At 49.0% G+C, this 16,633-nt stretch overlaps 2 protein-coding genes across 5 annotated transcripts in view; one reads left to right on the forward strand and one right to left on the reverse strand.

The window, feature by feature from the left end:
- LOC119164417 (deoxyribonuclease-2-alpha) overlaps nucleotides 1–16,633 on the forward strand; it is a 194,708-nt gene that overhangs the window by 42,260 nt on the left and 135,815 nt on the right. The window lies entirely within an intron of this gene.
- The window catches only part of LOC119165378 (sodium-coupled monocarboxylate transporter 1-like), a 59,448-nt gene that overhangs the window by 39,511 nt on the left and 3,304 nt on the right, over nucleotides 1–16,633 (reverse strand). For both annotated transcript variants that reach the window (XM_075871688.1, XM_075871687.1), the window contains exon 2: nucleotides 10,920–11,180. In XM_075871688.1, the coding sequence (XP_075727803.1) occupies nucleotides 10,920–11,180 (261 nt within the window). The remainder of the gene's footprint in view (nucleotides 1–10,919; nucleotides 11,181–16,633) is intronic.

The following is a 16,633-nucleotide window of genomic DNA, read 5'->3' on the forward strand; positions in this document are numbered from 1 at the left end:
GAATGTCGATAACAAATGGCGGAAGAGAACCAAAAAATTGACTGGTAAATACTTGGAAAACAGCAGGGGGCCAAACCAAAAAGAATAATCAGTTAAAAAGGTGAAGGAAGCTGAGACCGATATGTGGAGAATTGGCATAATTAAGAAGTCTGCACTAGAGATCTATCAAACTTTTAAGCAGGAAATTGCCAAGGAAAAGATCTATGATAATACTCGGGGTAGTTCTCTACTGTGTGTGCCCCGCCGTGGTGGTATAGTGGCTAAGGTACTCGGCTGCTGACCCGCAGGTCGCGGGTTCGATTCCCGGCTGCGGCGGCTGCATTTCCGATGGAGGCGGAAATTTTGTAGGCCCGTGTGCTCAGATTTGGGCGCACATTAAAGAACCCCAGGTGGTCAAAATTTCCGGAGCCCTCCACTACGGCGTCTCTCATAATCATATGGTGGTTTTGGGACGTTAAACCCCACAAATCAATCAATCAATCAGTTCTCTACTGTTTGAGGCCAGAACGGGAGTATTGCGAACCAAGACATATCGGGACAAATACGAAGAGGTAGACATGGTATGCAGTGCGTGTGGAGAGGAAGAAACTGCTGAACACTTGATAATGTTCTGTAAAGGGCTTCACCCTATTGCTCAGGATGATGGCGCAGAGTTTTTCAAAGCACTGGGGTTTAGGGACAGTGAGGGCATAATAGACTTTAGGCGGGTAGAAATAACTAGAAGGAGGTTATCTGATTAGTGGCTAAAGTCAAGGCACGAGTGAAAATTAAACCCTTCACTGCAAAATACGAATCCTCAACCCCACTATTTATTGGGAAAAAACAAATCTGGTTTTTGGTTCATTAAGTATTACGGCTTGTTGGCGCTAGCCACCGCCCGATCTAAAGGGTACAGACATATCCATACATTCATCCATCCATCTATTCATCCATCTTCGGAACAATATTGATACAGAACAGCTGACGATGCCTTCAACCTGCTGTTTTTAATGTCACGAGCATCGACACGATCTCGACAGAATGCCGCCGTCTAGAACAGGCTCAAGACCACCGCGTCACACACAGCATCACGCGCCTGCCGAACACAGCGGCTACTTTCTCTTGCGATGACGCCTTTCGCCAATTTTCTCGATGCGACAACCTTACCCACATTATTCGTCGCGAGGTCGAGGCAGCTCAATCAGTAGTCACTCCGTTCCCAACGCCTGATCCTTCACCGACCACGATCTCACTGATACAAGCCGTCGTTGGTCAAGAATTCTCGAACGTCGGCCTACACCCTGTTCAATCAGTCTACTCTACGGAGCTTTTTTATCGCCGTCCCTCTGCTCCTCGCTTTGGTTGCAACTACTCTCGACAGCGCAATTTTTCCGAATGGCGTACACTGGACGACAAGCCCGAATGCTTCAACTGCCGACGCGTCGGTCATATCGCTCGCCACTGTCGCAATCATTGGGCTCCACCGGCACACCATAAGCTTCTCCCCAGGCCACTTCTGTCACCAGTCGTCCTCGGCATTTTATTTTGATTCCCTTATGCCGACCACATCCTCTGATTCTGCCGCACCTCTGAAGAGATCTCACTACGCCCGCTCACCATCCCCTGCTCGCCGTCAATCTCGTTCGCCCCTACAACGCCATCCTGCCTCTCCAACCTATTCACAGCGCCCCAGACCACAAAACTAGGCAGTGCAGCTTCTGGAGGTGGAGTTGCATTTACGATGACCTCAGCGGAAAAATCCTCGTGTAACATTACCGACCACCCGGAATCTTTTGGACGTTACTTTAGACAATATATCTGTGCGTGCGTTGATCGATCCCGGCGCGCATGTGTCCATAATGAGTGCCGCTCTTCGTCGCCGCCTAAAGAAAGTTGTCATACCCGCCTTGAACCTAGCCGTTCGAGTGGACGACGGGGGAACTGCCGCCATTATTGGCTTGTGCTCTGCCCGTATGACTATCGCCGATAGAAGCACTGCTGTTCTTTTCACTGTTATAGAAAATTGCTTTCATGATCTAATTCTAGGTATGGATTTTCTGACCGCTCGCTCGGCCCTTATAGATTGTTCAGCTGGCTGTCTTGACCTTGAGATGCCTCTACTTTCCGATCCGACCAACCCATCCCAAAGCCATCTTTGCTGCATTAATTTCGTACGCCTTCCGCGTAACTGCGTTACACACAAGTACCTCTCCTCTACGCCACCTGTACCTGACGCCGATTGCTTGGTGTAACCAATTCATGCCGTGATGCTTACGCATAGCGTCGCTGTTCCGAACACGATTTTGACAATTGTTGGAAAACGCACACGCCTTCCTATTGTCAATTTTGCCCTTACTGCCCAAATTCTTCCCCAAGGTATCTTCCTGACCGAAAAAACTGCCCTACAAGACCATTCGGTTGAGCCCTTCAGAGTGGATGAGTGCTGCATTTCAGATCATGAACCAACTCTATCACGTTAATTGGGCCTCGACTATGTCCCCATAGTACCATCAGACCTCACTCTTGATCAAGCAGAAGCCCTCCGTCACGTCCTGGAGTCCTATAGTAACATTTTTCACTTCACCAGCACGGCCTTGAGCCAAACGAGTGTTGTTATTTATCGCATCAATACTGGTGACGCGAGTCCTATTCACCGACGTCCATACCATGTTTCCGCGTCCGAGCGTACAGACATACAACAGGGAGTCGAACACATGATTGCAAAAGGCGTAAACGAGCTTCGTGTAGCCCCTGGGCTTTTCCTGTCGTCCTGATCCGAAAGAAGGATGGAACATGGCACTTTTGTGTAGATTATTGGCATCTCAACGAAATTACGAAGGAAAATGTTGACCCGTTGCCTAGAATCGACGATGCCTTAGACTGCCTTTACGGTGCTGCGTATTTTTTTACTATCGACCTTCGATCTGGCAATTGGCAGATCGCTGTAGACGAGATGGACCGTGAGAAGACCGCATTCGTCCTTCCTGGCAATCTTTATCACCTAAAAGTTATGCTCTCGGTCTCTGTAATACGCCGGCCACATTCGAAATGGTGTTGGACTCATTGCTTTAAGAGTTTAAAGGGTCAACCTTTTTATGTTATTTAGACGATGCTATCGTTTTCTCGTCCACGTTCGGCTCCCATTTCGATCGTTTATCGGCGATTTTTTACGTTTTTCGTTGAGCTGGACTTCAATTGAACTCTCCGAAATGCCACTTCGCTCGTCGTCAAATAACCGTATTTGGCCAGCTCGTCGATGCCGCAGGAGTCCGCCCGGATCCCGAGAAAATTCGCGCCGTCACGAACTATCCTGTTCCGTAGTCCACAAATGATGTTCACAGTTTTGTTGGAGTGTGCTCCTACTTCCGACGCTTCGTTAGACTTCGCGATCATTGCACGCCCACTCACAAACCTCCTGTAGAAGGAATCCCCGTTGTTCTGGGGCGCTGATCAAGCCTAATCTTTTTCCCAGCTCACGACCCTCCTTACAACACCGATTTTAGCTCATTTCCATCAATCAGCTTGAACCGAGGTTCGCACTGACATTAATGGGCACGGCATAGGAGCAATGCTATTGCATCACCAACGCCAACACCAACGCGGGCACGACCGTATTATAGCATATGCAAGCCGACTGATATCTACCGCCAAGCGCAACTATTCAATCACAGAGCGCGATTGTCTCACTCTTGTGTGGGCAATCGCCAAGTTTCGCCCTTACTTATACGGGCGTACTTTCCGAGTGGTCACCGTTCACCACGTGCTCTGCTAGCTGCACTCAAGGATCCCACAGGACGCCTCGCGCATTGATCCCTACGTTTACAAGAATATACGTTCGCCGTAAAGTAAAAAACAGGGTGGTTTGCATCAAGATGCGGATTGTTTATCCCGCCCAGCGCTGAAGAAGCCGCCAATAATGACACCTTTCCAGACCTTCTCTCTGTGACGCAGCTACTCAACCTTGGCCACGAACAACGCTGGGATGCTTTCCTGCGAACCATCATTGACAAGCTTGAGTAAATGCCTCACGACGCATCTCTATAAATGTTCCTGGTCAAATACGGGATCCTGTATCGCGTAACGTCGATTCATATGGCCATGACTTACTCCCCGTCATACCAGCAGATGTTCGTGCAACTGTCCTCAAGCAACTTCATTACGCTCCTTTGGCGGGCCGCTTGGGTGTCTCTCACACATATCACCGTGTACGTCGTCGTTCCTTTTGGCCTGGTCTTGCATGTTTTGTTCGACGCTGCGTCGCCGCTTGTGAGCCCTGCCAGCGCCACGAAAAGCCATCTTCCCTGCCAACTGGATTTTTTTCAGACGATCGACATTCTCACTGAACCTTTGTTTTTTCGAGTTGTCCTCGACCTGCTTGGCCCATTCCCGATCTCCAGTTCAAGCAACAAATGGATTGCTGTCGCCACTGACTATGCGACACGGTACGCTGTCACACGAGCACTTCCAACGAGTTGCGCAACCGATGTGGCGGACTTTCTGGTATACGATATTATTTTAGTACACCGAGCTCCACGCCAACTTCTGACTGACTGGGGCCGGGCCTTTCCATCAGCCGTCGTTGAAAAAAACTTGCGCTCTTGCTCTGCCAAGCACAAGTTTGCCACTTCGTACCATCCGCAAACGAACGGTCTTATGGAGAACCTCAATCGCACCATAACCGACATGCTTTCTAAATACGTAGCGACCACCATACGACCACCAGGACTGGGATGTTCATTTGCCATTTGTGACGTTCGCATATGATTCGTCTCGTCACGACACTGCAGGCTATTCGCCATTCTATACGCCATCTTCTATACGACCGAGAACCCGCCCTACCCTTAGACGCCTTGCTGCCCTCGGTCACTGAATATCCCGGCGAAGCCATCACGCGAGCCGACCGCGCACGCCGCTTCACCCGCGGCCGTCTGCAAGTCTCACAAAGCACATAAGACAGCTCTGCGTTTCCCATCAATAAAACGTGCACTTTTCGCCGGGTTCCCTGGTCCTTTTCTGGTCCCCCACTTCGCTGTCACGCTACACTAACGAACGGCGCGGTATAGTCTACACTAGACTATACCACGTTGTTCACCAGGTGACTGACGTTACTTACGAGATAGTCTACACTAGATCATACCGCGTCGTTCGCCAGGTGACTGACGTTACATACGAGATCGTTCCAGCCGATCCAACGTCATCATCATCAGCTTCGAGGGACATCATGCCCATGGCTTGGCTCAAGCTTTATCACCCTTCTTCTACAGCATTCAAGTAGCTCAAACACCGAGACATGGCATCTACCGCCGGGAGGTTATGATACAAAACAGTTGCCGCAGCCTTGCTGCGTGAAAGAGAAAGATGACGTCGGTTGCTGGTTGTTGATGAACTGGCGCCATCTTGTTCGTCGAGCTCAATTCATCGCATATAATTTAATAAGTTACTCGTAACAATATAACTAGATGGCTTTATTGCTTTGCACATCATATCCACAGAGTGAATGATGATTATTCCGAAGCGTTCATTTGTCCGTCCATCTATGTGTCCATCCGTCTGTGCGCACGTTATTTCGTCCATCCATCCATCCGTCCGTCCATCCATCGATCCATTCATTCATATACCTGTGTCACATGGGCGCGCAAAAAGTCTTTTAAGTAAGCGGTCTTTTACTAAGTTGAAAGACTTTTAACAAAGAGGTGTTTGCGGCGCAGACACACGGCAGCAACGATCTCCTTTTAGTGTTTTCGTTCGAAGACGCTAGCGAAAGCGTGGCGCTAGCAGTTAAAAGAGAAGCAATGAAAATTAAACGATGTATCACGATGTACAAATTAAAGACTTGTTGTACTGCTCGTTTATTCAAATAAATTTAAGAATAAGAGATGTCAGATTTGGGTGCACGTTAGAGAACCCCAGGTGGTCAAAATTTCCGGAGTCCTCCACTACGGCGTCTCTCATAATCAAATGGTGGTTTTGGGACGTTAAATCCCACAAATCAAATCAATCAATCAAGAATAAGAGATGAAGAAACACCAATGTGAAAGTTTGTTGCACTAGTTAAGGAAGCATTTCCATAACTAGCGACGTGCACAAGTCCGTCTGGCACCACTGGGCTTTTATTTACCGTATTTGTTTTTCGCTGCTCTCGACTGCTATCGACACGTTATGGGCGACCGTACGGAAGAAAAAGCGAGGATCGCAAGCCTCACAGCCTGCCTTCTCGCTCTGGAAAGCGAGGCAAACGCTGCAAAAGCCGCCAAGGAGAGGATCAAGCAGCAACTGCTGTTCAGCAATTTCTCGCTGTGCGCACTGGAGCTGTCGGAGAAGGCCTGCGATCGATCAATGTGGGCCTTCAGACGAAACGAGAGGTGATTGGAGGGAACTGTACCTCCCAGAGTCTGATTAGGCTTCACGTGTCTGCTTCCGACCATTGCAGACGCTGCCTTTTCCGTGGGGCGCCGGCTGCTTGATCTGCGGAGTTGGCCACAGACGCTCGGACTCGGACCACTTGAATGACGGGCAAACACACGACTGCCACGCTTTCCTCGCTTGTGCAAAAAGGCGTGGCGCGAGACCGAGCGTCACCACGTGATATTGCCAATGCGTTATAGCTGCTTATGAGAGTAGAAAAGGAAATAACCATTAAAAGAGTTCATTACACCTTCTGCAGGATATGAACTTTGTTTTTACAAAGAGTTTTGGTGACAGAAAAATAAGCATTCGCTCTTTTTTTCGCATCACTCGAAAATTGCTGGCGCCCACTGGTTTCGAGGCTACTCCTTCGGAGCCGTAAAAGAGATCGACGAACTTCGTTTACGAAAAAGACTGCTTCTGAAAATGAGTTCACTCTGTGCCGTGTGTCTGCTGTCAGGAACTCCTTTTCGGAAAAAGACCGCTTGCTTAAAAGACTTTTAAGTTCCCGTGTGACAGGGTAATACATCCATCCATTCAACCGTCCGTACGTGCGTGAGTCCGCCCATGCATCCGTCTGTCTTTCCGTCCATGTTTTCGTCCGTCTGTTTGTCCATGCGTCCATCTGTTCCTGCTTCCGTCCGGCCATCCGCAAAACTGACTCCCCTCCGCCTCTTTGGCTAGCGAGTTTCTTGATTGAAAAAAGAAAATTCACATCATATTCACGGAGGGAATGATGACGAGTGGGGCGAAGCGTCCGTCCTCCATCTGTTCGTATGTCCGTCCATTCGTCGGTGCATGCGTCCGATCGCGTTGGAGAATGCAGACGGCGCGCCAGTAACACCGACGAGACGCGAGCCGAGGAAGCTGAGCGCAACTTCTTCAACGCGCCCGGCACTATGCTTTGTCCATGCTCTACCAACGATCCGCCACGTACGGCGACTATTCAGGAGACTGTAAGAGGCACTCGTTCTCCGCGCACTCAGGCAAAGCACGTGTAGCAGCAAAGCGGAGAGTAGCTAAAGTCTCTGAAAAAATCTAAAGTAGCGACAACCGCACCGCTTCGCTTCTACCTCCTCTCCCAGCAACCCCAGCAGCGCCTCTAGTATCCACCAGGAAACTATGAACGCGAAAGCACGTGGGCGCACTGGATGTGCCAGACACTTGGGCAGCTCGGACACTGCTGCGCCGTGTATTCATCGAGCGGCCGTGCCTCGGCTATGCTGAAAGGTTACGCCGGTGGCGTCTGTTCGTGGAGCGCGTACTCGCGAAAGTGGACAAACAATATGGCGTTTGCGATAGCTTCACGAAAACTAGTGCGTTGCGTTGCAGATTCTTAGCACCGCTGAGTTTACATGGACAGCAGAGGCGCTGCTATCGAGAGCGTCACCGCTGAGCACGTCTGCACGCAAACGGTGGGCTATCACGTTGGGTATTGCGTGCTTGCGATGATGCTTTTGCCACTGCATGCAACTTGCTTATATACAAGTCAGATCGTCGTAACTAGCGTTACTTTTTGTATTTTTTCTTTCTCCATCACTCTTTCGGTGCATCTCCTAGAGCTGCAGCACCCAAATTAGCTGTAAAAGAAATATGAGCGCACGTCCACCTTTGTGGCCAGAAGCCATACAGCCCCCCAGCTAGCGTCATTTACTATCTTCTATGCACGCTAGAGAGAGGAGCCTGTACATTGACACGAATGGCGCTACCTTAGTTAATTTTTTTTTCAGAAACTTAAAGAGTAGCGGCAGAGTAACGCCATCTAGGAAATGAGACGATAAATGGTCATCCATTTCTTTTGCCTTTTTTTCCTTTCTCATCTCTTCTTCTCGAGCACGCATGATGCGTGACAAGTTCAAACTAAAAGGAGCTTCACTTCTAAAAAGCGACTTCTCTCACTACACAGCCGTTCAGCGGCCACCCCGTATATAAAGGCAATGAATCTTGACCTCCAAATTAGCGCCGGCGGGAGATTTCGCCAGTACGGTAACGAAAAGCGTACTGCGCGTCTCTGTGCCCACTCAGTCTTCTGTCTCTCATTCACCATGAAAGCTCATTCACACCGAAGGCCAAAGCAGTCAGGCTTCAACATGGAAAGCGGGAAGAACCTCTTCTTCAGGCGACGAAAGCGGGAGGAAAACCAGGCGGCAAAGCCGATCACTCCTCGACCAACTTTTTGCCGCCCGCCGAAGCTCGCTGCTTTGCCGCAGTCAATTGGAACGACACGTGGTAGATGCACGGCTATGTACCTTTGGTAGAAGCGTTACCACGTGAAAGCAACACATGCGAAAACATGCGAGATGGCTAGGGCCAGCGGAGCCCTGAAATAGGGGACCAACCATTTGGAATTCTCCGCGTTATGCGCAAATAAAGTTTTCTCCCTCTCTGCCCACCTCTTCTGCCACACGGCCAGCTGAAAGACATGCGGTCTTGATGGGTTCACGCATTCGCCACTTCGCCGCTTTGAAAAAAAAAATTGCCCGCAGCTTCCCTCGGGGGAACACTGAGGAGGATGCGAACCATATAATTGGTTAACGGGGTGTTAAAGTGCGACTTACTTGGGTCGATGGCTAAATTGGTTAACGTGGTTGTGAAATGGGGTGTTAAATTGCGACTTACTTGGGTCGATGGCTAAATTGGTTAACGTGGTTGTAGGAGGGGGTGTTAAATGAGTGAACACGTACACACGTATGCGAAAGGGCGGCGCTGGTCGAAGGGACGTCGATCATTGTGTTTGTGGATTCGTTGGAATTCATTTCACCGCGACCTTGGACGTCGACGCGCCGTACAAACCAACCGACGAGCGGCAACTGAGCGAGCGAGCGCCGACCTTGAGTATATATACAGCACGACGGCGCATGCACTGTCAGCTGTTGAATGTTCTCGAAGCGCGACGCCACATGCGCGTCCACTGGAGAATCAGGAGAATTGTAGATGTCGAACGCGGTGTGTAGAGGAGGAAGGGTGCACAGATGGTGGAGGAGTGAAGCGCGCGCGGTGTGTAGAGGAGGAAGGGATGCACAGATGGTGGAAGAGTGGGCGACGGCGCGACGGCGCATGCGCGCGCGTCAGCTGTCGAATGTTCGAGAAGCGGTGCGGACGGCGCACTACAAGGCGCGAGTATAAGATGCTCCGCATCTAAAATCTGCTTGACCACTTTGCCGCACTGCCTTTGGTGCAATGAGCCTTTGGCAGCAATTGGCATGTGTCCTGTAGGAAACACCACCTTATTACTGCGTGCTTTTTGCCTCCCCAAGATCTCTCCTGTGTAACACCACGATGACGCCAGCGTCAACGCCACGGAATCGCAGCATATCCACGGAGTGAACAATGATGAGTGGAGAAAAGCGTCCACCCGTCCGTCCGTGTGACCGTTAGTCCATGCGCCCGGATGGACGGATGGTTGGATAGATGCAAGGATGGACGAACAGACGTACAGGCGGACGGAAGCACGAACAGATGGACGGAAGCACGGATGGATGGGCAGAAGCACAGATAAACGTATGACAGTACGGACGGACGCGCGGATGAACGGAAGCACGGACAGACAGACAGATAGATGCATGAATGGAAGCATGAACGGACTCACGGACAGACGGATGGTCAGAAGCAAGGACGGATGGACGTAAACAGGGACGGATGAATGCACTAACGGACGGACGCACGGACGGACGGAAACAGGCACGGATGAGCGAACGGACAGACATACGCACGGACGGACAGAAGCACGGACAGATTGGCGGACGGGCAAACGGACGGACGCACTAACGGTTACCACTAACCACTAACGCCATCTTGTTATATTACTCCCAAGAACAAAGGCAAAATGTTATCTATTGAGCAAGTCATAATGTAGTGGAAGAGGGTACGACTCACGGCCTGAGGAGCTTCACCCCTACAGAAACTGCCTTTCGCCCCACGGGGTGGAACTTTAATAAATACCCAACCCCGAATGTTGCATAGTTGGGTATTTTTTGGGATTGCCTAATTGGTATTTGGCTTATATTATTCCTATTGAATGTAGGAGAAGCTTTGCCTTCACGAGTGGTGGGACGCTGATGTTCAGTGCCGACTGGTTCGCCCTCCGCGATCTCCTGACCTGACGCCGTGCAGCTCTCGCATTGTGGCGCCCCGCCCTTGGACTGCTTCGACCGGATCCCCACTTTCCTATCACTTTCTTTTTCCAGCGCTTGCCTGTCTACTTCTTCGTCTATTTTCCTTCTATTCTTTTTATCCCTCCTTCCCCCAACCCCTATAAGGCACTGCGCCGTGTCGCCTAAAGGCAGACAGAAATTATGTGCCTTTTTCCTCTTCCTTCTAACCACTACCATCACCATCAGGCCAGCATGGGCCGTAGGGGTATAGTGCCTAGAATATGCTATAGTCGGGTTGCGGATGGCACCGTCGACGCCGGACCACTGACCACGTGCGACCAAAACATGCTCCACATTTACAACTGTCATTGCTGGCTCAGGGGATGGTTGTACCCCTATGCCAACCAATAACTTAGAATGGCACGATGAACGGGCACTTACCTGAAACACCGATGTCACTCGCAGGTCGTAAAGCAGCGGTACGACAATGATAGAAACAATGGCCACTGATAATGGGATGCCAGCCAATGCCCAATCTAGATGGAAGCCATACGCGTAGTAGTGGCCCACGAAGCTCACCACGCCGACTGCAGTGGCCACTGATGCCAGCACGGACACGGCCAGTGCCACTGCAGGAAGCCTCCGGCCCCCGAGGAAGGCATCAAGCACAGCAGATGCACCATTGGTATCATCAGACGAAACCTGCGCAATAGGATTCATTACAATCGCTAAGTCTTCCACACTACTGATATCATGAAATTGTCGCACACAACAGGCCAAATCGGCAAGTATATCCGAGAGCGGACAACTCACTAATACGAAAAACGAGGCTTTGTGGCGAAAGTTACAGACCGGGGTTTTTCAAACCCAGCACTTTACATCAAGTGGCACCCTGCAATTTTCCGGTCCCAGTGTCAGTTTTGTAATGAGGTAGCAAATTTGCTTCACATAGTGTGGACATTTCGTAGTCAAAACATTGGTTCTCACCCTAAAAAATCCTTGGAGGCCCTCCTCCGCAACCGAGACTCCAATGCCCAGCGCGAAATAAGTCAACCCCTTGGTACAAGCCGTGTCCCAAGCGATTCCGACTGACAGCTAGGGGCAACGCGCCATACCTGAAGCATTCGACGGACTATTTATTATTCACCTTTTCATAAACGCCTCCCTGGGCGCCACGATAGCCCTTTTTGGGCTGTGCAAATTGGCACGTCCCCTCGAAAATGCACTGGCAACGCTGCGCCCTTGGCCTTTGTACTCCCGCGCACAGCCCACCGTGGCGGTGTTTTTTTTGCTTCCTGTAAAAAGGTGTATAGATTTAGGCGCAAAGCTTTTTTTAGCGGCACCCGTTCGTCCTTCGTAGCCGAAGTAGTAGTGTGTAACAAGTATAACATTTTGACCTCCAAGGTGGTGCCTGTGAGAGATTTCTTCCGTGCGTTGTTGAACAATAAAAGATAGTGCTCAATGTACATGCCAATGGCTGCTAAGGGGGAATGAGAAACAGGGGAATTCGGCTTTTAGTTAATGCGCACGCTGCGAATTTTTTATTGTTCAACAACGCATAGAAGGCAAAAAAGGGTTGCTACGTTATACTCGCTGGGCGTATCCTCCTAGGTTTTAGAAAGGTTTAGCGAGCGTTGGGCCGCAGTGCCATGAATACAGCGAACTAGTATATACCATGAACTCGAGGGGGTTAAAGGTGGGAAGTAGTCACGAAGCGCAAGCCGTAATAAAGTGTGCGTGTGCCTCCACTCGTTCAGTCCTTGGAATGTCCGCTAGTTGGCGGTGCTTCTATATGATGAATATATGATGAAAAGATGAGATGGTGGCACTTGGAGTGTTTAATAGGTGGACGAAAGGACACATAGAGAGATGCATAGACGGATGCATCGATGGCTGCACGGACTAATGGACGCATGGACGGACGCAGGAGCAGATGCATATACGAACGCAGGCACGGACGCACAGATGGACATGCGGACGCATGAACAGACGCAAGCACGGACGGGCGAATGGACGCACGGGCGGTCACACAGACACATGCATGGACGGGCGGAAGAAATGACGAATGGACGGACGGATGCTTCGCCCCACTCTCCATCATTCACTCCATGGATATGCTGTCATTTTTTTTTCCTTTCTTTCTATATCCCCACACTACTGAGGGACGCGTATTGTGCCGGTTCAGTATGCATTCATAGGTTGTGAAGAAATGGAATACCAATGGTTCAGAAAGCGACGTGTTTTTATGCTGTCTGTCGTCTCAATGTCAAGTAAGGGTAGAAATCGCAGTGCGCACGAAGATATACCTGCCGTTTACTGAATAGTAATGTTGATTGGTATGGCCACGAACTGAGCACGACGGGTGGGACACATACGAGGTCGAGCGCTGACTTGTGGGTGAGTTCAATGTGAAGAGCACAGATATATTGACTATATATAAAACCACAATGCACAGGAAAACATGACAAATCACAAGCAAAAAAATTGGGAGATCCCACGTACAGTTGGAATCGGTGATATGGGAAGCACGAATGAGAAATGTTGATATGTGACTTTAAAATCAGCACAACGTTACAAGGTGGAAGTAAATGATGCCGTACATGACTTCTGTGTCATGATTATCATGTTTAGATATGTCGTTTACCTTCGTCATCTATTCACGTCACGTGATACTAAATTTAATATATGTGGAGCTAGCGAAACGGCCACAGCACGCTATGAGCGTGGTATGTTATGTTCTTACATGACACGTGTGTCAGGATTATCATGTTCGCACCAGTCGTATTTTTCGTCATCCATTGACGTCACGTGGCACCAAATTCGGTATATGTGGACCTATAGCAAACAGCCGCGAGCGCATCATGAAGGGCCCAATACGGCGCGAAATGCGACATGCTGCATTTCGCGCCGATGCGTTACCCAGACAACACTGTGTCTTCCTCTTTTCGTGACGAAGGGGCGCCAGACACGCTGAAACGCGCATGCGTGAAAGCAACGTAGCGCGGCGCGCGGCTGTGAGTATATATGGCAGGACCGGCGCTTGGCGTGGCAACGCCGCCCTGACGCGACGAAATGAACGCCGGCGAGCACGTCACGTCGAAATGTGTTGGCGCCATCACTGTGGCATTTAGCCACGTTCTCACATGACACGCATCTCATGGTTATCATGTTTGCACTAGGCACATACCTTTGTCATTCATTGACGTCACGTTATACCAAATTTGGTACATATGAAGCTAGCGAAATGGCCACGAGTGCATCATCAGAGTGGCATGTAGTCATGTTACATGACACGCATGTCGACGATATCATGTTTGGGTGTGTCATTTACCCATGTCGTCTATTCGCGTCGCGTAATATGGAGGTTGGTACATTTCCAGCTAGAGAAACAGCCGCGAGCGCATCATGAGTGTGGCATGTAGTCATGTTGTTACATGACACGCATTTCCCCATTATCATGTTTGCTCCAGTCACATACTTTTGTCATCCATTCATGTGCTGTAATACCAAATTAGGCATATGTAACGCTAGCGAACCGGCCGCGAACGCATCATGAGCGTGGCATGTAGTCATGTTACATGACTCGCATGTCATGATTTTCATGTTAGGGTCTGTTGATTGTGTTCGCCATGCAATCATGCCATACCATACCAGTTTTTCAACATGCCATGTGAACGAAAACACCGCAAGAGCAGCAGGACCATGAAATGTAAATCATGACATTCATAACATACATGTCATGATTTTCAAGTAAAATATGTTCTTCATACAGTCATGTTATGCCATACCAAGTGTTGTATTGATACTAAAATCAAAATGGCCAGGAGAGCTCAATGTCATTGGCAGCTAGATAGATAGATAGATAGATAGATAGATAGATAGATAGATAGATAGATAGATAGATAGATAGATAGATAGATAGATAGATAGATAGATAGATAGATAGATAGATAGATAGATAGAGATAGAGATAGATAGAGATAGATAGATAGATAGATAGAGATAGAGATAGATAGATAGAGATAGAGATAGATAGATAGAGATAGAGATAGATAGATAGATAGATAGATAGATAGATAGATAGATAGATAGATAGATAGATAGATAGATAGATAGATAGATAGATAGATAGATAGATAGATAGATAGATAGATAGATAGATAGATAGATAGATAGATAGATAGATAGATAGATAGATAGATAGAGATACGCTCGAGCTCGGCCAAGATCGTCAAGAAATGCTTCGCATTTAATACAACTTGAGCTAAGCAAGATAGTCACACAACCGGTACACTAATCAAACTGCTGAACCAATGCGAAACCTGGACAGCTGCACAGCACCAGGGTTTGCCGGGACAAGTCAATAGCAATGAGAGGACAGCATGTAGTCATCGCTACTGACAGCATCGAAGCTAGCATCTGTCTCAGAGCTTCTTCTGGAGCCAATGTGCCGTCCTATTTATTTGTCACCCGAAGAAGGGCAGTAATGACCGAGTTCGCCATGTTCTAATCAGCGAATGGCTGAGACTCTGCGACGCATATGTTTTTTAGTCTCTAGCGTCATTTGGTCATCTGTCAAAAGGGCGCAATTTTCAGCTCCCTCGGAAATTATTGTAACCCCGATAAGATGCTCGGCTGCTAACCCGCAGGTCACGGGACGAATTGCTGCCGCGGTGGATGCATTTTCGGTGGGGGCGAAAATGCTTTAGGCCCATGTGCTTTAGGCCTATGGTTCAGGGGCAAGTTGAAAAACCCCAGGTGGTCGAAATTTCCGGAGCCCTCCACCATGGCGTCTCTCGTAATAATATGGTTGTTCTGACACGTTAAACCTCACATATCAATATAATTTATTGTAAATTTCAGTACGCATGCTGCGCTATATTTTTAGGCTCACGTGTTTTCGGAAGCGTGGGCTACTGATCGGCAGCTTTTTGTGATCATGCCCGAAAGGTGTTGTACGTCCTCTTTAGGAGGCGTCAATGCGTGCTGGATGTGGGATGCACGAGTTTTTAGGCTAGTAAGACTGGCGCATCAGTCTACGAATGTTTCGCTTTGCGGCTTACAAGCCTCTGTTTTTGCTCTCCAAAACATTATGGCAGGCCGCTGAAACAAAAAGAACCTCAGGCGTTCAGTTTCAGTAAACACATTGCTTAGTTTGAACAGTGCCCGAGGCACGCAACGTGGAGTCGGTGGGCACGTCACGTGACTCGCGATATTGTGGGGGAGAGAGGAAATTCAAAGAGAATGTATTATTGAGACTTTTACATTAGCGGCGACAGTCTTTGATATTAGATAAGAGAAAAAATGCCAACGTTGGAACAGCTATACTCGGCGACAACTTTCCTTGTCACTGAAGGGAAGGCTACGGAGGCGGAGCACATGTAGCACTACGCAAAGTAGTCCGTTTTGGCCCGCGTCTCGGAACACCGTGTAAAGTGACGGGGGGACACCATATGCGTTTTATGTAGACGCAGACGCCACTTAGCGTTTGGGGTGCAAGTAAAAAGGCGGGACTTTTCGCCCATTCAAAAACGCGAAGGCGCAACGAATAGCTTAATGTAAACACGGCTATCTTAATGATGGAAGCATCGTCCTGTCTCAAATAGCTCCACGTACAAAATAAAGGGAGTGACAGCCCAGTATTCTGTCACTGAGTTACACCAGTGCTTTAATAAAGGGGGAACTGCTACACTTCACGGTGAAAATACGGGCGCTGTTGTGGAACTACACTCACTGGCGGTAGAGTGCCCACGGTTTGGCTCTGTAGCCTTCGCTCCAATGCCAAGAAAAGTTTTCACCGGGTATAACCCCCGCATTCAGAAACGCTCCTCGACTTGAACCTGACTTGCAACCGCCTTCAATGCGGCAAGAGCACGTTTTGAACGCGTTGGTTTCGGCGGTGCCTAGGCAGCACTAACGTATCCGTGTTTCAAAAGCACTGAATTCAAGGTGGTGGCAAGTCAAGTTTAAGTTAAGGAGCATTTATAAATACGGCGCCAAGACTACATATCCGCAACCGCCCCCCCCCCCCCTCCCGATTTTCGGTTTTCGTCGTGATCAAGAAAATAGTAATCTTCCATGCTCATTTATCATCCTACAACTTTCATTCGATCACACGAGGGTTTCTTGAAGGACAAATCGGAAGATTGCGAACT

The sequence above is a fragment of the Rhipicephalus microplus genome, chromosome 8, assembly GCF_043290135.1.
Source record: "Rhipicephalus microplus isolate Deutch F79 chromosome 8, USDA_Rmic, whole genome shotgun sequence".
Classification (NCBI taxonomy): domain Eukaryota; kingdom Metazoa; phylum Arthropoda; class Arachnida; order Ixodida; family Ixodidae; genus Rhipicephalus; species Rhipicephalus microplus.